Below are 27,565 nucleotides of genomic sequence, written 5' to 3'. Positions count from 1 at the left end.
CTGACATAAATTTTCAATTAGCCAAGATACAATTCTACATATGAAGAATACTAAAAATTAGAGTGTTGAGTGAAAATAATTATATAAGTTATGGTCGGAAAAGGTGATGGAAAACCCTTGAAAATAATAAAATTGATAATCAATCAATTGATAATGGTTATTATAGAAAGAGTCTCCAATTATTAATTCAGATAATGATCCTGTCTTTGTCTTGACATACACTTTTAAAGACTCAACTTATCTATAAATTTTACACCCATGGGTTAAAACTCTCAAATTAACGTAATGGGTATTACATATTACAATTAGGATCTTACTCATGTGATTTAGTAGATCCCTACACATATTACAATATTTACCACCAAAAGGAGCTCTAGTCTGATAACTCATTTTAATTTTGACCAGTAATGCTACCGTTAACTCAAAAATAAGTTATTTACCTATTTATCAAAGATAGTGTCAACCATCAAAGGTTTCTGGCGGAATAGGTCCAGACAATCTGCCAACAGAATATGATCCACTTAAAATTTTAGACAGATTTGACCATTTAAATTGGAACTGCCTAACATGAAAAATAATTAGCAATAATTGAACAATTTTCTAAAATTTCGAAGATACTAGTATTATTGAGTATAAACATAGTTACATAGTTACATAGTTCGTAAGGTTAAAAAAGATCAAGTTCAAGGTCCATCAAGTTCAACCCTTCTACCTAACCTTCCTATTCTTGATCCATACACATACTATATATATATATAGTATAACAAAATACACAAGGAAAAGCAAATATTATAACGTTAATTTTAGATATTCAGTGGACAACCAGTCCCTGAAATACACATTCCACAATTTACAACCTTCTCAGAGATAAGCAATTTGTTCTCATTAAATTCCTCCTGACTGGAGTAGCTGGGCCATACATTTAATTAGGACATTCCTGAAGCTTCCAGTTTTACCAACAATCTTCTTGTTCTCAGTATAAACAAATGTAACCTTTTATGTGATTTTAAAGAAAACCACATGCATCTAACTCCATTTTGTTTTTGTGTGATATATATATATGCTAAAATCTGATATACATATTTTTGGATGACATTTTGATAATGCGGAAAGGTCAGGCAAGCGAGCTTGCCCCTCTCTACATTAATTTCAACAACCATGGGCTAAGACTTAAAAGCAAATTTCATAGGGACAAGTTTAATTTACTAGAGTTAGAGATATTTATCGACATTAACAATATTAAAACACACACCTTTTTTAAACTTGTAGATGTAAATGCATATAACGTATTGGCCTGAATATGGGTTTATCTGAATATGGGTTTTGTGCAGGAATGCGCAGTTTGTGTCGCCCGACGCCCGGGACGGGCAGGTTTTTTTCTTTTTCATTTATCCCTGCTACGGGTAAGGCGTAGGTAAGATGCTTTGTCACACACTCATTCTTGTTCACTCTCTCTCATACTCTTGAAAGCGCATATTGCTTTCAAAATGATGGTGATGTCCTCTCCCCTGGTTGGAGGATCGGGAAGAGGACTTTGCTGGATGCACTGCCATATGACAACGTTAGGGCAAAATGACAACACTTTCAGTGATGAAAATGGAAGAAAGCAGATGAAGAAGAAGAGGAAGTGGCCAGCAGAGAAGGTAGGGAAACATTTAGAGAGAGTGAAAGAGAAGAGAGAGTGAGTGTGTGTCACGAATGATACTTATCCGTGTTTAGCGGGTAGCTGTGTACCCGCTTGCTCGATGCGTCCTCCAGCCACGCGGTCTGCAGCTGTCCCGCGAGTCCCGCGTCCCACGTCCTGGAAAGTGGTCAGGTAATTAGGGAGCTTTCGAGACTACTTAAATGACTGACATCAAGGTGCTCAGTTGTTCCTGACCCTTGCTGCTCCTGGACCCTTGCTATCCATCCCTGTACCCCTCGGATTGCCTTTACGGTTTTCGACTTGGAAAGTCGGAGGAAAGTTTATTTAAACAGTAGTTGGATATGACATCATCCCTGCGCTCTGCAGCAATAGCCGGCACGTAGTAATGAGGGGGTAGTAAAGTGACAGACCTCACACTCCCACCACAGGATACAGGATGGAGGCAGAAGGAAGAAGGGTGAAGGGTGGTGGAAGAGATGGGAGAAAGGGGATGTATGGGAAGTGTATGTGTATGTATGTGTTTGTAAGTTTGTGTGTATGTATGGGCCGGTGTGTGTAAGAGCAGTATAGGGATTTGTTAGCTGGTGTGTAAGGGCAGTGTATGTGCATATATGTGTGTGTAAGGCCATTGTACATGTATGTGTGTGTAAGGGCAGTATGCATGTATGTGTGTGTAAGGGCAGTGTACATGTATGTGTGTGTCTAAGGGCAGTGTACATGTATATGTGTGTGTAGGGCAGTGTACATGTATATGTGTGTGTAGGGCAGTGTACGTGTATATGTGTTTGTGTAAGGGCAGTGTATGTGTATATGTGTGTGTAAGGGCAGTGTATGTGTATGTGTGTGTAAGGGTAGTGTACGGGTATATGTGTGTGTGTTTAAGGGCAGTGTACATGTATGTGTGTGTGTGTAAGGGCAATGTACGTGTATATGTGGGTGTGTAAGGGACAGTGTATGTGTGTATGTGTGTGTTAGGGACAGTGTACATGTGTATGTGTGTGTGTGTAAGGGCAGTGTATGTGTGTGTGTAAAGGTAGTGTATTGTGACGAGACCGACCTGTACCCCAACGGGGTACTCCCGCCAAACGTTGCTTCCTCCTGCCGGGACTCCAACAAGTAACTCCTTCAGCGCCAGGCAGAACCAGCATTGTAGATAGAAGGGGGAAGTCGCTGCACCGGAGCTGCATTGTCACTGTGGCTATCCGAAGCTTAGCTACACAGCGTGGCTACAGCCCACCCCAAACATCAGGCAACACTCATGTTGAGGTGAAAACAGGACTCCTTTATTAAAACCAAAGACAGAGCTATATATACACAAGTAAGAAAAGGGGCAAGGCAAATATCACATGATCTAATTACCATGTCAGTAATTAGATCAAATCCTGCAACACAATATCCGGGGAAGGACAGAATGACATGAGACATAAATAATTACATTAATTGGGGACGTAGACGCGGAATGATGATAGACATATAATTGGCTTGAAACAGACAATGGCCAGGACACAGGGATAACAGGAGCTCACAGGATTAACAGATACCTGTTATGTAATTGATAATTAGGTATGCAGCAGTGACACCTAGTCATACCTACAAGGGACAAGGGCTAACCTGCCCAGCACTTAAATTAAAACATCAGGTTTTTTTGTTTTGTTTTGTGAGAAGGGGCAGAGGTGTGGTAGATAGTGAGAAGGGGCAGAGTGGGGGAAGGCAGTGAGAAGAGGCAGAGGTTGTAGATAGTGATAAAGGGGAAGAGGGGATAGATAGTGAGAAAGGGGAGTTTTGTGACAAGATTTTTTTTCCTTTCTTTTTTGGAATGGGGGGGCGCCAGAGGAGTAGTCCGCACAGGGCGCTAGAACACCTAAGGCCGGCTCTGAGTATGTCTGGCCGAGCCTCATGGGAATTCCATTCAATGTGTTGGTTATTTTTAATATGCATGACTGTGCAGACAAAAACAAAGCGTGTTTTAAGTGGTGATTGTAAAGTGCAATTGCTTATATGGGTGAGTTCTGCGAGATTTTAAAAAATAAATAAGTGTCCCTCTTTCACATTTTGAAATGTTGGGAGGAATGTACCAGGGCCTCATCAATGTCCTGGAAAATGCATCGTGTAGTATCTCCTCCATTACACCCATAAAAGTGCTTACTAATGGTGGTTTCCTTTAACCAGTCTCAGTATGTAATGGATCAGAGTTACATTTCTTTTATATGGATAGCAATATCTGCTTAATGCTCTCTGACCCTATGCTTCAAAGTCCTGATTGTCTGTCCCACATGCTAGAGAGAGACTACAAATTTTGCAAGTGAGTAGTTACACCTCAAAATTAAAAAATGAAAGGAGAAGAATAATTATAATGAAATTTGTACTTTTGGGGTCTGGGGTATATACACTAGTGAATCATTTATTATAAAAACCACATCAAAAAATTTTACGTGAAAATGCTAAACCATCACAACATGTATATCTATTCCAATACCAACAGTACCTTTTCCAAATTTGAGTTCTAAGATTTCCAGATTGAGTTCTAATTGATGTGAGTTCTTGCCTGAGTGATGAATTCCTATATTGAGTAATTTATTGAATCTGAGTCACCACTGCATGGTCGATGTTGGTTTTATGTATAAATTGTATAACTTGACAGGCTTCAAAGCAATCGAAAGTGGCTGTTAAAGGGACTCTGACATTTTACATACCTCGTTATTATTATTTATTGTTTTATATAGCGCCATCAAATTCCATAGCGCTGTACAATGGGTGGGCAGGAAACGACAAGTAGTATGTAAAATAACAATTTGACTTACAGGGACAACATGTGAGGAGGGCCCTGCTCAAATGAGCTTACACCTCATGGCAACATGATAACGATCCCAAACACACCTCCAAGACGACCACTGCCTTGCTAAAAAAGCTGAGGGTAAAGGTGATGGACTGGCCAAGCATGTCTCCAGACCTAAACCCAATTGAGCATCTGTGGAGCATCCTCAAACGGAAGGTGGGGGAGTGCAAGGTCTCTAACATCCACCAGCTCTGCGATGTCGTCATGGAGGAGTATAAGAGGACTCCAGGGGCAACCTGTGAAGCTCTAGTGAACTCCATGCCCAAGAGGGTTAAGGCAGTTCTGGAAAATATTGGTGGTCACACAAAATGTTGACACTTTGGGCCCAATTTGGACATTTCCACTTAGGGGTGTACTCACTTTTGTTGCCAAGGTTTAGACATGAATGATACAGGCTGTACACTCACTACTTTACATTGTAGCAGAGTGTAATTTCGTCAGTGTTGTCACATGAAAAGATATAATAAAATATTTACAAAAATGTGAGGGTGTACTCACATAGCTTCTATCGTTATATACTGGCCCAGACACTGAAGGTGGTACAGCATAACACCTATCACTATATACTGAGGCAGACATTGACGGTGATACGGCATAACACCTATCACTATATACTGAGGCAGACATTGACAGTTGTACAGCATAACACCTACAACTATATACTGAGGCAGACAATGACGGTGGTACAGCATAACACCTATCACTATATACTGAGGCAGACATTGACGGTGGTACAGTGTATTCCCTATCACTATACATTGAGCCAGACATTGACAATAGAGCAACATAACTCCTATCACTATATACTAAGCCAAACATTGATGTGGTGTAGGCCTACCACTTCATTATCTGGCTTAGTAGTAGGGATGCACCGAAACGAATTCTGGACTGAAACCGAAAATGCAGCATTTACCTGGCCGAAACCGAATATGACTCCCCCACCATTAAAAAAAAAATCTAACACTTATTTAAAGTAAGTAACACACCAAAAGGACAAAAAAAAAAAAAAAACAATATATATATAGATATATATATATATATATATATATATATATATATATATATATATATATAATTGTTAACAGCAATCACACTCCTATCATGTCCAGATTCTAGCATGTACTGGTTGCCTGGGCATGATAGGAGTGTGATTGCTGTCAGCAATCATATATATATTAATATTGTTATTACTATTGTTCACATGTGAACTCAGCACTGGAGGCATAGAATCAAACATACAAATCCCGTATTTGCAAGTATACAATAATAATGTATGGAAACATAGCATTGCAGGTATAGATCAACTGGAAATCACATAAAAACTCAGCGATAAAGGTAGCGATAAAACTACAGGCATAGATGATAGGTTGCACAACCCAAAGCCAGCCCTGGCGTCCACACTGCCCACATAGAACCTAACCACCACCCAGATTACACACATAGGACCTGCCATCTTTGTCCTCAAACAGCCTAGCACGAGTCAACTTTGTCCCCAAACAGCCCTGCCTGTGTCATCTTGGTTCCCAAGGCTCAAACATCCTGCTTGTGCTATCTTTGCCTTTCCACAAATCAATTATACATCTATCACACACACAAACACTTTTACAGTCACTCACTAATTCACACTTTCATTTACATAATTAATGCACACAATCATTTATTCTCTCACTCATTCACACACATTTCTCTCACTCATTTTCACTGTTCATCTACCTTTACTCCTTTTCTACCCCTTCTCACTATCTACCCCACTCTCCCTCGCTTCTCACTATCTACCCCCCTCTCCCTCCCTTTTCACTATCTACCCCCTCTCCCTCCCTTCTGCCCTATCTACCCCCTTCTCACTCCCTTCTGCCCTATCTACCCCTTCATATTCCCTTCTGCCCTATCTACCCCATTCACACTCCCTTCTACCCTATCTACTCCTTCTCACTCACTTCTGCCCTATCTACCCCTTCTCACTCCCTTCTGCCCAATCTACACCTTCTCACTCCCTTCTGCCCTATCTACCCCTTCTCACTCCCTTCTGCCCTATCTACCCCCTTCTCACTCCCTTCTGCCCTATCTATCCCCTTCTCACTCCCTTCTGCCCTATCTATCCCTTCTCACCTCCTTCTGCCCTATCTACCCCTTCTCACTCCCTTCTGCCCTATGGACCCCCTTCTGCCCTATCTATCCCCTATCCCCCTCCCTTCTGCCCTATCTACCCCTTCTCACTCCCTTCTCCCTATCTATCCCCTATCCCCCCTATCTACCCCCTCCTAACTATCTACCCTCTCCCCGCTTTGAAGTTCACTTACCTTTCAGGAGTCCTGCGGTGGGAGTGCGAGGCCTCTGTCTCCCAGCTCTGCCTCTGTATGGAACAGTATAGAATGATGGGAGTTATGATGTACCAATCCACATTTACCAATCCACACATACTAATCCACTCTCACTGTCACTCTTGCTGAATGCTTTCCTACCTTTCCTGTCACTTCTCTCCTTACAGCAGTCAGCTACTTTTCCTCCTCTTTGCTCTTCTTCTTCTGTCTAAAAGCCGCTCACTGGTGCCCGCTATGACATCATATTCCGGCGCTCGGCATGAAATGTCGGCAGCGGGACAGAGGTAGAGGTCTCGTGGAGGAGAATGAGGGGCACAGAGCGATTGCTAGGCGTCCCTCTCTCTCCACCACATCAAAAAAAAGACGTTTAAAAGCCGCTCACTGGCGCCCTACTTTCAAATGGCGTACCCTAGATACGCCTCTGCTGAACTCACAACATGTCAAACCTTGAAGCAGATGGGCTACAGCAGAAGACCACACCGGGTGCCACTCCTGTCAGCTAAGAACAGGAAACTGAGGCTACAATTCACACAGGCTCACCAAACTTGGACAATGGAAGACTGGAAAAATTTTGCCTGGTCTGGTGAGTCAACATTCTGATGGCAGGGTCAGACTTTGGCGTAAACAACCTGAAAGCATGGGTCCATCCTGCCCTATATCAAAGGTTCAGGCTGCTGGTGGTGTAATGGTGTGGGGGATATTTTCTTGGCACACTTTGGGCCTCTTAGGAGTCCTGTTTTCACCTCAACATGAGTGTGGCCTGATGCTTGGGATGGGCTGTTATGATCCTTTATTGTTTTTTTCAGGACAATAGCCACGCTGTGTAGATAAGCTTCAGATAGCCACAGTGCCAACGCAGCTCCGGTGCAGCAACGTCCCCCCTTCTATCTACAACGCTGTATCTGCCTGGCACTGAAGGGGTTAATTGTTGGTGTTGGAGGAAGCAACGTTTGGAGGGAGTACCCAGTCAGGGTACAAGTCGGTCCCGTCACACCCCCAATAACCAGATTGCATACATACTAAAATGTAAACTCGCTGTAACATCCCTACACTTAAATACCGTACACTTAAATACACACAGAACTTCTGACACCTCAACATCATATGCTCACACACACTCTTGATAACACTGACACCCGCCCTCATGCACATACAGTCTAATAATAACACCATACACTAAGATAAAGTTATACACTCTAACGCCATGCTAACATTATATGCTCACAAACACATGTGTTGTCTTTTCTTGTTAAAGGTCTAATTAACGTGCACGTTCAGTATCACCAACTCCATGCACCTTTGTGAAGACAACAAACCAGATGGATAGATTTTATTACCAGTTTCCCAAACAATACTGTATGATAACTTAATCTTGGCTAAAAAGATACAGGAATTTATATGCAAGGAGCAGGAACTCAAGGCTCAAAAATTAGTTCCCAGGGCTGAGTTGGTACATCTCTAAATGGAACCAAGAAATAAGGATTATACCTTCAAAACAAAGTGTTTAAAATGTATAAAACGAGGGAGGCAGTGGAAGAAATATCGAGGGGGGCTCAGGTTTGAGTGATATACATAAGTGTAGCCATCTTTGAGAGCATCCAAAAATTTCTGATCATGTGACTCTGTCCTCCAATCTCGCACAGCAAGGGGTGACTGAAACTTGACGTAAATAGTTGAGTCCTCCAATTGAATCATAATGGAATGAGTCAAAACAGATTTAAAACCTGAATAGAAATGTAGCAGCAAAAGTAACAGCTCCAAAAAGTTGTTACAATCATCAGAATATAATCACTTAACCCTTTCACTGTGTACAAAGAATGCTGTATTGTCATAAAGGTAGCTTAGGACATAAGATGATTAACAAAGGAGAATTGAGGAAGATGCTGAGATTTTTGTGCAAATTCCATATAATCATAATATGTTTTTCTTGCAGTATTTAAACTAAACAGATATTCGTTTTTGCACCTTGTCAGTCCTGTTGGTGCTGTGTGTATAGACACGGTGACTACAGCCATTTGTGAGATACACTTGTACTTAAGCCAGCGCTTAAGTTGTTATTATAAGCTTTTACGAGGAAAACGATTTCTTTTTGTTTTTTCATATCATATTAACGCTTTTAGTCATGCATTGTATTTTCTGTTTGAGCTGTTGATGGATTTTTTTTTATGTGCTAAAGGGCTTTGACTGGCTGCTGAAATTTACATTTGGCAATTTCTAATTGGTGATACTGGGGGAAAATGCTACACTTTAAATATTTCTTGTTTATCATATGGCCCCTGCCAGCACAGAGATGCTCACATTGTATATGAACGAGTGCAGCTCATTTTACTGCAACTACTTGCATGAGGTCATAAATTAAATTGTATAGGAATTCCTAACTGACAGAAGTCTCATGATCACTAAAATCATTCACTGAACAGAGAAAAACATCGGCCTGAAACGTGACCCAGACATGTGCTTCACCTCTCACCAATACAGCTTCTTCAGGGGGCTTCTTTGTAGGTTGATAGTTTTATCTGTTCAGTGAATAATTTTACTGTTCATGTTTATTCAATTTATTTGATTAGCAAGCAGGAAGAGTATTTAGAAATTCTGGGGCCTCTTCTCTTCTCATGAGACCTTCTAGCAGGTGACAACATTGACATCTACTGGAAGAGAATGGCTTATCACAGGACTAGACTGATCTACCTGGATACCGGGAGATTTCCCGGTAGGTTGCCTTCCCTGGGGCCAGTCTTGAAGTCAACCATTTAGTTATACGTGTGGTCGCCAATGAAGCTGCAGCAGCAAAACAGATTCTGTCCATGCAGCTGAGTTTGGTGGCTGCAGTTGCAGGCATGCATAAAAAAAAGAGAAGCCATGCTTTTATCATGGGGTTGTAGTCGCCAATCAATGCCGCTTTGGATATGATGTCAAATCCGGCAAACGGTGACTGGGTGTCATGCCCTATCCAGGCTGCGGAGCTGCATATCTCTGGTTTCCCCTGTTTGGCTAGTTCCTCTGTCTCGCTACAATCCATTCCTGGATGTCCTTATGCTTTGTCCTTAACTTCTGATTCTTTGATTCCAGTCCTGCCCTTAGCTTCAGCTTTTGTTTCCTTTATAAGTTGTGCCCCACCCATTTGTTATGTTTGTCTCAGTCAGCAGTCTATAGCTATGTGTTTCTGATATGTGTTTAGATTCAATGTTTAGTTTATCTAACAACTTGGTCTAGACAGCTCGCAATTAAACTCTCTATACTAGTTTGTTTATAAGTAATTCATTAGGCAGAGTTTAGTGTTAGGACCCACCGATAGATTGGAGTACTTTGGCATAGTGGTTGGCTAAGCATGTGACAGAATCTCCAATCTTGTTATCTTAGAAAGAGGTTCTATTAATGTCCTTGTCTAGTCTATCCTGTTTAGTCCTGTTATTTCTGTATAGTATATCATGTGGAACCTGGTCAGTCTTGTCAGCCCTGTACTCTGTTGTCCTGTCTTGTGCCCCAGTAGAGGGGTGTCCTGTCTTGTGCCCCGGTAGAGGGGTGTCCTGTCTTGAGCCCTGGTAGAGGGGTGTCCTGTCTTGCACCCCGGTAGAGGGGTGTCCTGTCTTGAGCCCCAGTAGAGGGGTGTCCTATCCTATTTATGTCGGATCTTGTGTGTAGCCTGTCCCTGTAACCTGTATTCCTGTTTCTACTCCTTTGGCTCTGTCGTGCCTTTTCCGTCCTTAGCTGCAAGATATCTCTATATCCTGTTATCTGTACTGGATACCTCCCGCTGCTATTTCAGTGTCCTGGTATGTAGCCACACAATCCTGATGGTCCAACACTCGGGGAAGTGTTGTTACCCTGCATCTGGTCCTGTGTCTACGCTCTTGCACGCTGGCTCCTGAAATTCCATCATTTGGTGCTCTGGGTCATTAAGTTTGTGACACTGGGAGACGTGACCCCCACAGTAAAAGCGATGCTCGTAAAATGTGTGAAAGTGTCAGAAAGAAAGCTACAGATTATGTAAGGGGGTGCAAGAGTATGTATGAATGTATGTTAGAATGTGAATGTATGTGTAAATATGTGTTAAAATGAATGTGTATGTGAGCATGGATGCGTAGGTGTACTTGTGTAGGCTTTTGTGTGTGTGAGAGCATTTATTTGTAAGTGTTTGGGGGCAAAGATGGCATAGGCAGGCCTCCTCGGGGGTAAAAATGGCACACACACTGTTTAGGGGGATTGACAAGATGTTTAGCAGGCATTTGGGGCTATTTGGGGCTATTTGGGGGCTATGATGGCACATACTTACATATTCACTCTCTCTGATTCATGCAGTTCACACATTTCCCCCTCCCTCAGCTTCCCTCTTTCATTTTTAGCTCAACATTTTTTAGGAGAGCCAAATGTTTATTTGTTTATGTTTATTACCAACTGTAGAAGTATCTTTTTCTGTTTTAAATAACTTTTTCAATAATTTATTTTAGTAAATGTGAACATTTCATACTTTTTTGTATTATGCAAACTATACCGGAGCTCCCTCAGTAGGTCCCAGCTAATTACATGATATCTTGGCCCCCCAGTCATATTAGGAACAATGCATTTTCATATCTAATGGCTAAAGTGTGTTTTAATATACTTTAAAATGCAGGGTTTGTCCCTATTCTAAACAAAAAAATATTGGGGCCAAAAGCTGACAATTTCAGTGTGCCCAAAAATGGTACCATGAAATATAGGGCTGTTCAATTATTTTGAGAGCTGGTTTTAATTCCCAGTCTGGCCCTGTCTGATCATATGATTGGGTGTCAGAGTCTGTGATGTCATTAATACAAATTAATTAGAAGGCTTAAAAAATGGTCATTTCTTGTTTTTGTTTTCTATAAAACTTTATAGTTAAGCACATCTAGCCATAAGGAACCATAGGGAGTCCACAGTAAGATCATAGCCATGCTTTAACATTATCTTTAAACATCATTCATTAAAAGAATGAAATTAGGTTCCATTCATTTATGAAGATGCCAGGATAGAAATGCCTATGAATGCACTCTTGTTTTTAATCCCCTGATGAATACCTATACCAGTAATACAGCAATAACCATAAACAATTTCAAAATAGTGCAACACACAATTATTTTATTTTCTACTACATAAAGAAATATTTAAAATAACTATTGATTGAAGTGAACCAACAACATATTCATGTTGTATGAAATTAATTTTATATCTACAAATAAGGTACAGAAAATGTCATGAAGAATCAGAATACCTATTAGCCTATCTTAACTGAAACACAACTAAAGAATTACATCTTTAAGACTAGTATATAGTGAATATTCAAATATCGCATGCATACAGACAGTTTTTTTGCCGGAGGCAATCCAAACATTATGTTTTCAGTGAAGCTGAACTTTCAAGGATTCTCAGCATCTCTTGCTCTGTCCATAAGGTCCAACTCATGGTTTTGAAGCAGCTGTTTCATCTGCGATAACAAAAGCTGCATTGTAAGATAATTTCATCACTTTATAGGAAATTAAACCACAAGTAATATTAAAAGTTTTTTTTTGTAAAAATTAAAATTTCTGTATTAAGAGAGGAAGCATAGTATAGTACAATGTCAGTATGAAGTAGTTAACCAATACCGAATGTGCAACCTTGGTGTCACATGGTGTGAGTATTAGCAGAACCTGGCACAGTAATAATAATATGAAGCAACAACACCATGAATGAACAAGAGGTACTTCTCTATACAGTGAACCCGCAGCCAATGTGTTTAAAGTGTTTGTCACCAAGATTCCCTAGGTTCGGGCGCACTTCATTTGGCACAAAACATTTGAATACATTAAAAGTCTTGCATTGGATGAACACCCCTTAACATCTGTAGATAATACAATTCGGTATCATGAAACATGTTAAATAAGGACAGGATTATTTAGGGTTGCTACATTTGGGGACATCTATTTAAAATGATTTGTCTTTTCTTTCTTTGTGTATAGTAGATTCTATCCAATCTATATGAAAAACAAACTGTAACCTGGTTAGGACTATATCTAGTACCGGTGGAGATTATTATTATTATTATCTTTTATTTATATAGCGCCAACAGTTTATGCAGCACTTAATACAATACATAAATTCAAGGGGTATGCTCGAAAGCTCGCCCTGCTCGCAAGCTTACAATCTTGAGGGAATGGGGTGACAAACATTAGGCACAGAGACGTGTGAGAGGTAGTGTGGTGGTTGTATCAATGACAATGAAGTTATAGCAGCTAAGATGGTATGCTTCTCTGAAGAAGTGGGTTTTGAGACGTTTCTTGAATGTCGGGAGGGAGGGTGAATGCTGAAGGTTTGGTGGAAGTAGATTCCAGAGATATGGGGCAGCTCGAGTGAAATCTTGTAGACGGGAAAAGGAAGAGGTGATAAGTGAGGAGGAGAGCCTTAGCCCATGGGAAGAACGTAAGGATCAAGTAGGAGAGTATTTGCTTATGAGGGCAGAAATGTATGGAGGAACAGTATTATGGATGGCCTTATTTGTCAGAACCAGGATTTTAAGTTTGATTCTAAAGGTAATTGGGAGCTAGTGGAGGGTTTCACAGAGTGGGGAAGCAGAAGAGGAGTGACGTGCAAGGAAGATAAGCCTAGCAGCGGCATTTAGGACAGACTGTAGAGGAGAGAATCAAGACAGTGGAGTGCCAACCAGAAGAGTGTTGCAGTAGTCAAGACAGGAAATGATAAATGAATGAACCAGAGTTTTTGTGGATTCTTGGGTGCGAAATGGGCGGATCCGAGAGATGTTTTTTAGGTGCAGGCGGCAGGATCTGGCAAGGGACTGAATGTGAGGGATGAAGGAAAGGATAGAGTCAAGGATGACCCCAAGGCATCGGGCCTGTTTAGTAGGAGAGATAGTCATGTTGTTAATGGTGAAGTAGAGAATTCAGTAATATATCCTTCACTTTCAATCTAACTGCTGAAAGAGGCAGTATCTTTTTCAGAAAAATATGTATCATTGGCTGCTGGGTACATGCCAAGCAAGGTATTTTTGAAGAAGGATTATTTTTCTTTTTTAACATGTTAGCTCCTACATGAATAACAAAAATCTTTGTAACTGGTAGGTGGGGGGTTTCCAACATAGAGTATAGAACACAAAGCCCAAAATAAGTGATTTAACTTTCATCACTGTTGCAGCTGCACAACTACCAGAGACTACCTCAGACCTCAGTAGTTGTAAACACAGAGTATTTTCATGACCAGATTCTTAAGCAACTAACATAAATTTATTCTTGGACTTCCATCTCTCATCAGCACAGCCATCTTCAAGAGGCAAAGTGAGTAGTTAGTATCAGAGCAGGCACTGGACATGGCCAATGCTGGTCCCCTGCTCTGACAAAGAAGAAACATACCCAGAGACGCAGGGAAGCAAGTGCTTACCCAGAGATTCCTGGCCAAACCTGCACAGTTTCTAGGTATGGACATCAGCTGTTTTTATTCCAGGACATACATACTTCAGTCGTTGCTGACCCACACATAAAAAGTTCTGCTCTGCAGTGTATGGTGTTTATAAACTCACAGAAGGCAATCAGTCTATCCAGCATACTGGTTGGCAGTGCTACACATTATACATAATGTCACTTCATTGAGATTAGTAAAGCAAACTATTTACTTCACTAACCCTTTTTGTCAGTAAAAATACATAAATTCACTTAGAAATGCTGTTTTATTTGTTTTTGTTTTTTTTCCAGCAGCTACTTCCCGAAAAACTGAATGTATGTTGGTGGCATGAAATGCATGTTCACAAACTTAGAATACAGTATCCCCTAGCAGCTTATTACAGGATAGAACCGAACTACAATCAGCCCAAAGCATTGGGATGCTAGATCAGTGCAGAGTGAGCGGTCAAGAGGTTCCGCACAATGTTTCATACAGGCTACTGCAAAGCTGGGGGAACAAAATTCAGGGAATAAAATATGTCATGCCATATTACAAAATAGCATAACTGACCTTTAAACTTTTAAGAGGGATTTGTGCTGCCTGTCCCAACCAGGTCTGCAATAAGGGTGGTGTCGCCAGTAATAGGTGGCCTTGCCACATGCCTTCCTTGAATTATGATGTATTGTTGTCAAGGAGGGACTTCTAATATAGAGACCTGGTGGGATGGCTGTACAAGAGGTAGATTAGTTTTTTTCAACCCTGGGTAAAAGAGGACGAGATGTTAGTAGCCATGAGGAAAGAGCAAGCCTTTTTAAGCATGGGAAATCTGGGGGGAGAGGGGGTAAGCTTTTGATATAGAGGACACTCTATGGGACTAACAAGATGGGCCTTAAATTGATACTGGGCAGGAAACTTACTAATGGGGACCTGGTGGCCAGCAACTTTTGTACAAGCAATAACCGTGATTGACATATATGTATATGTATCTGATGTAATGTGTCACTTAATTATGGATTATTTCATGGGCTATGTTTCTTATCTATGGGATTTGCTTCAAATTAAAAACTGAGGCTTTGTCAGAAAGATTCAGAATAAGAAAGAGAAACTGCGAGTGTTTAATAAAACTAGGGATTCATTTTATAAATGGTAAATCAGTTACAGGGTGACATTATAGAGAACAACTTGAGAACAAACTACCAGGCTGCAGTATAAGATCAATGCTGGAGAAAATTAAATATCAAGGTAGTGGCATAAAAACATGGACTGCTGACAAGTTTATTTGATAAGCTCCCTGAAAATAATTTTTGTTTAAATATTGCCTACCACTTATACTGTATTTCTTCTTAATATATAGTAATACTGTCTTCTAAAAAGAAAAACAGGAAGCAATGGCACAGTCCAGATTTATAGAATATATGGGTAATTCTCTTACGTTCTGAAGCATAATATTTTCGGTTTCCGATTCATCCTCCATTGTCATTCTCAAATAGTTCACGTGTAGAATCAGGAGAGACTTTGCAGAACCTGAAAGTGATATTATTTACGTAATACATTATATTGTACTGGTAGGAATTCACATAAGATCTGTGATATTACTAAGTAAAATAAAGGAAGGTTTAAATGGGGGATACTACCACAAGTGATAAAATCATAACTGAATTATATAATGAAAACTATGTGTCAATGGTACGCTATATGGACAAAAGTATTGGGACATTTGCCCATTATACCAACAGGGACTTTGATGCATTCTAATGACATAGACATTAATATGAAGTTGGCCCCCCTTTGCAGCTATAACAGCTGTCACTCTTCTGGTAAGGCTTTCCACAAGAGTTTGCGGTGTTTCTGTGGAAATGTTTGCACATTCATCCAGTAGAGAATGTGTGAGGTCAGGCAAGAATGTTAGATGAGAAGGTCTGGCTCGCAGTCTCCGTTTCACTTCATCCAAAAGGTGTTCGATAGGAAAAGGGCAGGATGAGGTCAGGGCTCTGTGTGGGCCAGTCCAATTCTTTCACACCAAACGCATCCAGCCATGTGGTTATGGACCTTGCTTTGTGCACCACTATATTGAAAAAACTATTGGGACACACCTCTTAATTATTGAAAACAAGATTTGGGCTAGGTCCAGTGAAGGAAAATCTTAATACCAAGACATTTTGGACAATGCTGTGCTTCCAAATTTATTGGGAACAGTTTGGGAAGACCCCTTTTTTATTTCAGCATGACTATGCTCTACCTTAGGGATGAACTGGAATGAGAGTGTGAACCAGGCCTTCTTGTCTGACCTCACAAATGCTCTACTGGATGAATGGGCAAAAATTCCCACAAAAACACTCCAAAACCCTGTAGAAAGCCTTCCCAGAAGACCAATGTTGTATTAATGTCTATCTATTTAAAATGCAATGCCATATAGTACTGTTAATTCTTTATTTGGTGTTAAAGGTTTCCAGGTTTATATTTTCCAGCTTTGATATCCATCAAATACATAGCCAAGACATTTTTTGCAAATGTGCCTTTATTTTGTTTTAACCTGCAGTAAAGATTGCAATGGGATCCCACAGACTGTATACGAAAAACTCACCCAACAATGTGAGCTCCTAGAAAAGAGGCAGTGGGAACTGGAGCCTGTTGAGAGACTAGCTCTCAGAATGCTGGACACTTTGGAGATTTGCTATAAAATTGATGTACATGCCATATACCAAGGCTGAAAAGCCTGCAGCTCACATTCTTATCTGCAGGTTGTTGTGCTAGAATATCCAGCCTGTCCAGTGATTAGTAGACCAAACATTTCCAACCACCTCTGCAATCTATACTGTACCTTTGCTATTGGGCTCTACAGATGAATCAACAAATCCAGTTTCATTACCAACAGGAGGAACTAGAAGATAAAAAAAATGATTTACTATTGCAAAATATTTGGGGAGATTCAGTGTTACAACAACTTTTAAGGTATCACCTAGTTATAAACATGTTTTTATGACACTGGTACTATTTACTGTTTGCTTATTTTTATAGAGGCTTATAATCTTTGTATGTCAGGTGTAACAAAAAGGGTAAACAGAAATATTTTTTAGGAATATATCTGACAGTTGTATTTTGGGGCATTTTATCATTTATATAAGTTATATGAACTGATTTATTTTTAATACCTTTGGGTACTGTTTGGTTTTTGTTCTTAAATTCAAATGGGCCAAAGACATCTGATATGTCTGATATTCCCTTGCTTATTCTAGGGAAGATCAGTGACCAAAATACACCAGAGGGCATCCTCTTCTTCCTTGTGGTTGTTCTCATCGTTGTCTTGCTTATGGTAGGCTCTTTCACTTTGGTTACAGTTGTTTTGTTGATAACATTGACTGTGTAGGACGCTGTAGAAGGTAAAATCATTGTGCAGATTACAAACATAACTGTAACCATAAAGCAATTGCAGTGGACAACCAGAAAACCATTTTTTTTCTTGCCCATTCATATCTTCTCATTGATAGCATTTCGATAGAATGACTAGTAGTTCTTACATTTGTTGTAAATCCTTTACATCCACAATACAGATTTTTATAGTCATAGCTAAAGTAACTCAACTCATCACGTGGATAACAGGAGTTGTACTAAACACAAAGAAGACGAAGATAAAAAACAAAACATTATACTATGTGAAAATATATTTAGATGAGTAAATGTAAAAGGTGTCGACACTGCAGATTAAGGTGCCTTGGCCTCTATCCTATTCCTCTTCATGATAGATAGTGGTATGCATTTAAATGTTTCCCTGCAGTAAATCTACAGTAAATCTATAAGACCATTGGGATTTTCAATATGGTTTTGTATTACTGATTTGGATTTGTGCAATGCACCATATGCCCTGTTAAGGTTTCTCTTGGTTCATTAAGTTATTACATTTTTGGTCCTAGAAACACGATATACTTTATATTCCCATACCTTCCAAAGAGTGATCATATTCAGTCTCAATGATTAGCTCTTACAATAAAAGCATTCACCTGTCAGAAGTTTAGGAACTACATTTTTACTACCAATGTGAAACACTCTGGTATATGGGGGGGGGTGTAACTGAATAAATATAAGGTAGAAGAACCACTTGGATTGTACCTGTATAGGAAGTATAGTAGGAGGAATAGTTTCTGGTAGATGGGTTGACTTGTGTTAGACTCTCCATGGTACCATTAAGTGAAGCAGACCCTGTAGGTGCTAAAATACAATTCAGCTTTATGATTCTGATTTATTGTTCCTGGATTACCATACAGACACCTATACAGACACTTACACTTAAATTAAAATATAGCTGTGCAGATTTACAAGTTGCAGTTTTAATAGACACACTTACAGATGGATAATATACAGGATACAATTAATGATAATATTCTTTTAAATTATGCCATTACTGTAGCCTCATTAATCTTTGTTTTTTTTATAAATCCCAAAGACTTTATTTTGAACATTGAGTAAGTAATGGTGAACAAATTAAGGATATGCGGATGCTTGGCAATTTATAATTTAGTACCTGGAATATTTTGTGATGTCTGTGGTTTCTGTGTTCCATTATCAGCTGGCGCTAAGGATGCTTCTGTGGTTTTAGTCAAAACAAGCGATGGCAGACTACTTCCTGATGTAGATGGCAACTGTAGAAGATCTAGGGGCTTGTTCTGAGAAATCATCATCTGATCAGCAACAATTCTTTGGGTGGGTGCTGTAAGTAATTTACAAATAAACATGTTACCTTTCTAACTTGATTACCGTTGATACAGTTTTATAATCTCATTTTTCTTCTATTTTCTTGCACTCCTTACCTGTTATGGCAGATAAATTACAATCTGCCATAATCTGCATATAACATATAGGTATGTGTAGTGAGGCAGATGTGGAAGCCAGGTTGTTGAATATACCTGGAGCTCTTGTGTTATTTAGGCTGCTTGGGGCTGCAGTGTTTGCACCAGTGATGCTGGGCTTAGTGTTGCATTGGATTACAGAGAATACATTGTAGTCAGGTTGTGTGTTACTGAAATAGGTGATTTCGCAAACACCAGTATACTGCTTAAATTGTATACAATGTATGGTGAGATTATTGATTGGGTTGCATTGGCATTGCATACAGTGTATTGGTATGAGGGATTTAAAATGGTGTCATGGTGGTAGAGGATGTGATTGAAGGACTGACTACAGATCCAGATAATCTAGTGTTGCTGGAGGTGCTAGATGTGGTTCTAGAAAGTAAAAGTATGCCAGATGCGGGTGTAATAGTTGTGTTGTATTCTACTTCAGATATTGGTCTAATGGTGTTTGATATATCAGAAGGCATAATTTTAGTTGTAGTTCTGATTGTGTTAAAATGATAAATGAATGTACCTGCACTTGAATTGGCTTCAGTTGCAGTTGTAATCTTTGATCTATTAGAAGGTGTTATTGCAGGTATGTTGGATATGTTAAGTGACAGGGTCCCTGATGATGAGGAAGGGTTGCCGAACAAACTAGGAGTTGTTTTAGAAAATGACACAATGGTATCTGATACATTTGTAAATATTATTCCAATAGCTTTGGTTGTAATAGGGGATGAATTTCCCTGTATTCCGTTAGGCGGTATCATTCCAAATGTTATAACAGGATTGGATGAAGACGGGGTAGATATGTTAAGAGATGATGATCCAGGTGATACTGGGGATGAGCTTGAATTATTGAATGCTAATATATCAGATGTTGGTATGACCATTCCTGTTGTACTAGGCAATGGTGTTGTTGATGTTCTACTAGTCTTGGATACAACTCCAAATGCTGGGATTGTGATGGATGTATTGACAGAAGATAGGGTTTGAAGTGTTTCGCTGGCCCTGGACTGAGCGAAAATTGCAGATGGTGATGTACTAGACACTGTATTCGTAGATGCAGTTTTTATATTGTTTGTTGTATTCAGAGATAAAATTCCATCTTTTATAGTTCCAGTCACAGTGGGAGACAAACTGACAGCCATTGTTTTGCTGGCAATGGACATGTTGAAAAACAATGTAGCAGACACTTTTGTGATGGTACTAAAAGAGTTGTCATGTGATATGATAGACATAGGATTTATAGTATCAGAAACTTGGGATGTTGGAGTTCTGCTGGATGTACTGGGAACTGCTGTGGATCTAGATGTCATCAGAATGGACGCATTTGCAGATGTCTTTAAATCGGTAGATGGTGATGGAAAGTTACTGTTCTCTTGCATGCTTAATGTCTTGAGGGTACTGATTCCATTCATCATAGATGCTGTATTGTTACTGATAGTACTAGGGCTTGTGGCTGCAGTATTCACAATTGTTGTGAAGCTGCCAGTAGCATTAGACGTTGCTAAAGAAGCTGATAGTCCATTAGTAGTGAGTCCAATGGTGCTGGTTGCATTCTTCAAAGGTATTATGAGTCTGCTGGTGGAAGTTGTTAGTATATCGGGTGTTGATATAACAGTTGGCAATGGAGATGTCGCAATGGCAGTAGTTGTGTTGATCACAGATTTTGTAAGGCTGCTGGTGGCATTTAAAAGTACAAATAGTGCTGATGTCATGCTGTTATTGGCTACTACTGTAGAGGGTCTTAAAGTAAAGGTTGAAGTGCTCACAGGTGTTGTGAACCTCATGGTTACATTAGATGTAAATCCAGGTGTTGTTATACTTGTCCTTTGTGTTGGCACTCCTGTTGTTCCTATGGATAGTTCATTGATCCCAGGTAGTAATACTGTACTAGAGGTTTTTAAGGTTGTTGTGTTGGTTAGTGGTGTTGTAGTTGTGAAGGAAGAGGCACCGTTTGATATAGATACATAAAAAGCACTGGTAGCATTCAATGTTGATCCTTGTGTTGAAATGTTGCTGATTGATGTAATAGGTAGAAAGCTAGCTGTTATGTTAAGAGATGATGATCCAGGTGATACTGGGGATGAGCTTGAATTATTGAATGCTAATATATCAGATGTTGGTATGACCATTCCTGTTGTACTTGGCAATGGTGTTGTTGATGTTCTACTAGTCTTGGATACAACTCCAAATGCTGGGATTGTGATGGATGTATTGACAGAAGATAGGGTTTGAAGTGTTTCGCTGGCCCTGGACTGAGCGAAAATTGCAGATGGTGATGTACTAGACACTGTATTCGTAGATGCAGTTTTTATATTGTTTGTTGTATTCAGAGATAAAATTCCATCTTTTATAGTTCCAGTCATAGTAGGAGACAAACTGACAGCCATTGTTTTGCTGGCAATGGACATGTTGAAAAACAATGTAGCAGACATTTTTGTGATGGTACTAAAAGAGTTGTCATGTGATATGATAGACATAGGATTTATAGTATCAGAAACTTGGGATGTTGGAGTTCTGCTGGATGTACTTGGAACTGCTGTGGATCTAGATGTCATCAGAATGGACGCATTTGCAGATGTCTTTAAATCGGTAGATGGTGATGGAAAGTTACTGTTCTCTTGCATGCTTAATGTCTTGAGGGTACTGATTCCATTCATCATAGATGCTGTATTGTTACTGATAGTACTAGGGCTTGTGGCTGCAGTATTCACAATTGTTGTGAAGCTGCTAGTAGTATTAGACGTTGCTAAAGAAGCTGATAGTCCATTAGTAGTGAGTCCAATGGTGCTGGTTGCATTCTTTAAAGGTATTATGAGTCTGCTGGTGGAAGTTGTTAGTGTATCGGGTGTTGATATAACAGTTGGCAATTGAGATGTCGCAATGCCAGTAGTTGTGTTGATCACAGATTTTGTAAGGCTGCTGGTGGCATTTAAAAGTGCAAATAGTGCTGATGTCATGCTGTTATTGGCTACTACTGTAGAGGGTCTTAAAGTAAAGGTTGAAGTGCTCACAGGTGTTACAGATGTAAATCCAGGTGTTGTTATACTTGTCCTTTGTGTTGGCACTCCTGTTGTTCCTATGGATAGTTCATTGATTCCAGGTAGTAATACTGTACTAGAGGTTTTTAAGGTTGTTGTGTTGGTTAGTGGTGTTGTAGTTGTGAAGGAAGAGGCACTGGTAGCATTCAATGTTGATCCTTGTGTTGAAATGTTTGGCAATTGAGATGTCGCAATGGCAGTAGTCGTGTTGTTCACAGATTTTGTAAGGCTGCTGGTGGCATTTAAAAGTGCAAATAGTGCTGCTGTCATGCTGTTATTGGCTACTACTGTAGAGGGTCTTAAAGTAAAGGTTGAAGTGCTCACAGGTGTTACAGATGTAAATCCAGGTGTTGTTATACTTGTCCTTTGTGTTGGCACTCCTGTTGTTCCTATAGATAGTTCATTGATTCCAGGTAGTAATACTGTACTAGAGGTTTTTAAGGTTGTTGTGTTGGTTAGTGGTGTTGTAGTTGTGAAGGAAGAGGCACTGGTAGCATTCAATGTTGATCCTTGTGTTGAAATGTTGCTGATTGATGTAATAGGTACAAAGCTAGCTGTTGAGACTAGGCTTGTAGCATTAGAGGCTTTTCCAAATGTGGTAACAGATGATATTGTGGATGACGCCATTGTTGTACCTGTAACAGTGCCACTAACTTTACTAGGTGTCTGAGCTCCTATTACAGGGGTAGTGATTATGGATCCAGTCAAAGACATTCCAGCGGTACTTATATTGCTTGTTTTCATGGTAGTGATGTTAGAGCTGGTAGATTTACTGAGAGATATTGGAAAGGATGTAGTGCTGGAGTTTGGTGTTATGGTGCTCATGGTGACCACAGATATAGATGTGTAGGGCACAACATTTTTGAAGGTGTTTGGATTTGTGGTAGTAACACTTTGTACTGAGGTTTCTGCAGTGCTCAATATCTTTATACTTGTGGCAGTTGGAGCAGTTGTTGTTGTCCAGAAAGATGTTGTGGAAAGTATTGTAGTCCGTGTGGTTACACCTGATTAAAAAAAAATGCAAAGAACAAAGAACACATTTTACTATTACTATTTGGTCAAACACACATTTAGAACAACTGAAAGATTGTTCTAACATACAAATACAATAGAAATAGACGAATAAAGAAATTATACTATAACATATATAACTCCCCAAAACGTGTGATGCTACTTATAGAACTTCTTATAAACGCAATAGTTGTAAGTCCTAACAGAGTCAGAGTTAGTGAATCTCACTGTGCTTTCAAACAGATGTATACATATATAACTTTTGTCAAACTATTTATAAAATATTTCACAATGTTTTGCATCAATCGACATATGCCTCAAGTGCATTCCCAAGTGTTTTTTGTCTTACAGTAGCACCGTGTGGTCCTTTCAAGGTACAGCAGTCTTGTGTATACAGATTTAGTAATGATGTAGTAAAGAAACCTAGCAGCCATGATATCACGTACTAATTATTGCACATTATATAAAGGTAAACAATGGGCATCAATCAAACCATAGGCCGTACTACAAATGTAATTTGGGAAAATGGACTGTTTTGGATTATCTTACATTTTAATTTAAGGCTGGTAGTACAATAACCTTTCAAGCAAACTTTCCATGCTACAAGTTGTAAAAATGACTTACGGCCATATATTATCATCATCTGTATAAATAAGTTTTCACGCACAGAAAACTAAAGGACATTTTACTTTTAAATGTTTTAAATTTTTTAAGTAGATAAAGTTCACCAATGATACTGTAAGTGCAGAAATAGTGGACACCTTAAAAAAGGAATCTGTACATGTATTACAATTATCATATAAGACGTAAAAAAGTAAAATAAAAGCGCTATACTAAAACGAAAACAAGCTTCAAAACCAATACTCAGGGCAGTAGGTGAGCTGTGAATGTATTTTTAATACCACAGTGATTAAAATAATGAAAAAATATACTCATGTATATATATATATATATATATATATATATATTTCCACGGTTCTTCTCTCAAGATTTTGGTTATTTACATGAAAAACAAACAAAATAAACCATACATAGCGCAACATATAACCAGAAATAATATAAGATCACAACCCAAAGTATCAAGTTCACTTTGAACGGGTAATGAAGGAGAGAAACACCGTCTAACTTCTTTAGCAGTCTTTTATACTGCCGTCTTCTGCACTTTCTTTGCGAGGAGAGAAACACCGAATGACTACTCGAATAGTTTCATATACTGTCGTCTTCGGGGAGTTTTTACAACACGCATATGCTGCGTGTGTTTTCGTAAGCATATTCTTTTTACCTTTTTTTCGATGCCGAAGTGTATGGAAATATGCAAAATACAATTCGTTTGATATCTAATTGCTTATTTTTTTCCACCATTTATTAAACCTTCATTACCCGTTCAAAGTGACCTTGATACTTTGGGTTGTGATCTTATATTATTAACCAAAATCAACTTGAAAGAAGAACCGTGGAAATATATATATATATATATATATATATATATATACATGAGTATATTTTTTCATTATTTTAATCACTGCGGTGTTAAAAACACATTGTTTCTTATTACAATTATCATATGACTGCTGGGAAATGCTGCTTCATGGTACAAGATCACATTTCCATTTTTAAAAAGATTTTGTGTGTGTTTGCTTCTAAGAAGGTGCTTCTAAACCAGAGGTAGGTATACCCCCAGTACAGGGCCTGGGATACCTTACTGTGCTGTGACTCTCAATGGACTGGTTGGGGAGATCTTCCTTGTAACTGTCCCGTTCTTCTTGCTGTACAACCTAACACAGGACATCTGGGTGATGTCCTATTGATATCCTCAAATCTCTGTGCCTCCCTTTACCTCTTTTCTAGGAGCTTAGAAGGTTTGCTGGGTATTCAGCAATGCGGAATCTGCCAGCACTTCATAAATAAATGTAATGTAATATATGAGCGTATCACAGTGTTTTACAGCTCTAAGTCACCATAATGTTTTTAGATAACTTTTTGTGAAAAATCATATTGCTAAAATCAGGGGAGGAGACCTTAAAGTATTCTTGCCTAATATGCCATTAGGACCTACCCTGACTCCTCAAGGAGCCTTTTATAGTTGTTACTATAGAAAACTTTGGTATTGGGGTATTTTAGTTACCAGGATGTACTTGGTTGAAAAAAAAAATATTGTAGCTCATCAGTAGGAATGCTTGACTATAGATAGGCTTAAATTTTAATTCACTGCTATTATACTATTGTTTTGTCAAGATATTGCAAATGTTCTGTAATGATACCTTTTTTTCTATCACAATTAATTGTAATTCACAACAAGTGAGGCATCATGTTACTTTTATCAAGGCACTTATGGCTACTGTTTTTACCATTGTTGCACGCAGCAGTGAAATCTGGACAGCAGTCTGAATTTGCCGTACAGTACTCATCACAGTAGCAGTCTCCTCTCCGACACGCACTGTTTACACCTTTACAACACACCAGTGGAGCTGTGGTGCATCGTCCTAAACATAATACAAATACATTTAGAAGGTATAGACTGTTTATTTGATTAATACAGGAACTGCATAATATTCATGTCACTACAATAAAAACTTTCTTGCAAATTCATACACTGACTGTATGAGGGTACATGTACAGTTATCATTTTGATAACCCAAATGATAAATCTTATTAATCATCATATTGTAAGACAAAGTATAAAAATAAAAAGTTATTCTGATTTGAAAACTGTTATTTTTTCCATTACAGTAACCAATGGAATGGTGAAATTTTTTTATACCTAGATACATGTTTTCACACTCAAATTCTACATTACAAAACCAGACATATGTGCATAATACTTAAATTAAAATATGCCATTGTAATGCATTTAGGCATTGTTCAGCTAACTGTAGCTAAGAATGAGAAAAGTTGTAGCTCTGAGCTACAAATGTACATTTGCAATCCTCTAAAACATAAGAAGAATCTAATATTAGAAATCATTATTTTTTACCTGTGAATTGTGTCTGCACAGAACAGACCATGCCAAAAGCTAGGACCAATGCAAACCTCATTGTTGAGTAGAGAAGACTGAACAGGCGAGATAAACTTTTTTATTTACCAAGAAAAATGAGAGGTAACTTAGGGTTGAATATACGTCACCCACGGAAAGATGAAAGATATTTTAGTGTATCGTCTGACAGTTTCTCTAATATGTATTAGATACATTGCTGGAGGGAATGTTTTAACAATTGATGTTAACACTGTGCTCCACCCAGCGTTCTATAAGGTACGGCACATGAGTAAACAATAAGAAAGGGTGAAACCCCAACTCAACTGCAGCCATTTATTTGTGAGAACTTAACATAGATATCCAATGTTATTTTTATCTAAACAAAATTGAGCTTAAAAATATCTATCTGCTGAAAAAAAGCCTAATTTAAAAAATATTTAATTTAAAAAATGTATATTTGAAGCCTAGATCTCTTGCTCCATAACATCAATTAGAGGTTATATACGGTATATACCGTAATATGTATTCATACCAAGAAAATATGTGTGTGTATACATTTATATGTATTTGTACACACAGACATTTAGTGTAACTTCCTCATTTTGGTTATGGGTATGCGCAGGACCCTATATACACTATAGGCCAAAAAGTGTTGCCCCTTTCCACAAGGACTGATGTTGGACAAGAAGGCCTGGCTCGCAATCAGGGGAGAGAAAGAGACTTTTCATGGATATCATTGCCTTTGTTTCAAAATGAAAGTGCCAAATCAACTTGGTATCCATGGTGTCGCCAGCCACAGGTTCTGTATTATTTGTATTATCTGACATTGGCAACAATACACAATATGTACTTACAACCATATGTTTTTTAACCTAAAGAGCTAATCATGGTATAATGCCAATCAAATTGGCTCAAGGCTGTACATTCAAATTACATTTTTTATATAGCGCCAGCAGATTCCGTAGTGCTTTACAATCAAAGTTGGTAGGATAAATTTAAAATCACAGATCACAACACACTGGTACAAAAGGAGTAGAAGGCCTTGCTCTTGCGAGCTTACAATACAGTTGGTTGAGGGGCAGGTGAAACAGTAGGTGAGGACTGTTTGGATGAGGATGAGTTGGTCGAGTCAGAATGAGCTGGAGAGGTTGTTGGATGTTCAGATGGTTTAGATAGGATGCTGGCTGAGGATGCTGGCTGAGAGTGTTATGAGGAAAGGCTGCAGGCTTCTCAAAACAGGTGGGTTTTTGGAATTTGCAAAAAATCTGACAGGGAAAGGGAATTCCAGAGAAGGGGTATAGCACATTTGAAATCCTGGATGCTGGAGTGAGAGGAGTTAATGATGGTAGAAGAGACAAAGGTCATGAGAAGAACAAAGAGAGAGGAACGGGTGTAATTGTATAGGAGGGTAGAGGCAGTGGCGGAACATCCAGGGTTACAGGGGTCGCGACTGCGACCGGCCCGGGAGTTCTGCCAGTCAGTCTGAGAAGGGGGGAGAGGCGGTGGATAGTGTGAA

General features: G+C 39.1%; 2 protein-coding genes across 2 annotated transcripts in view; one reads left to right on the top strand and one right to left on the bottom strand.

Annotated features, from left to right (window-relative positions):
- The first annotated feature begins 1,416 nt into the window (after positions 1 to 1,416).
- LOC128483475 (deoxyribodipyrimidine photo-lyase-like) overlaps positions 1,417 to 27,565 on the top strand; it is a 41,020-nt gene continuing 14,871 nt past the window's right edge. Inside the window, exon 1 of the mRNA XM_053459689.1 lies at positions 1,417 to 1,643. The gene's annotated coding sequence lies outside the window, so the exon portion shown is untranslated. The remainder of the gene's footprint in view (positions 1,644 to 27,565) is intronic.
- On the bottom strand, positions 11,977 to 20,799 carry LOC128483474 (uncharacterized). The gene is made up of 7 exons (XM_053459685.1): positions 19,550 to 20,799; positions 18,708 to 18,893; positions 18,296 to 18,394; positions 17,341 to 17,559; positions 17,010 to 17,069; positions 15,621 to 15,712; positions 11,977 to 12,242 (listed from the first exon to the last, which is right to left on the bottom strand). The coding sequence occupies exons 1-7, from the start codon at positions 20,736 to 20,738 to the stop codon at positions 12,174 to 12,176; spliced, it is 1,914 nt and encodes a 637-aa protein (XP_053315660.1). The 5' UTR covers positions 20,739 to 20,799; the 3' UTR covers positions 11,977 to 12,173.

This window comes from Spea bombifrons, chromosome 3 (assembly GCF_027358695.1).
Source record: "Spea bombifrons isolate aSpeBom1 chromosome 3, aSpeBom1.2.pri, whole genome shotgun sequence".
Lineage (NCBI taxonomy): Eukaryota > Metazoa > Chordata > Amphibia > Anura > Pelobatidae > Spea > Spea bombifrons.
The sequence above is the reverse complement of the archived record's forward strand: the minus strand, read 5'-3'. Positions and strand labels throughout refer to the sequence as shown.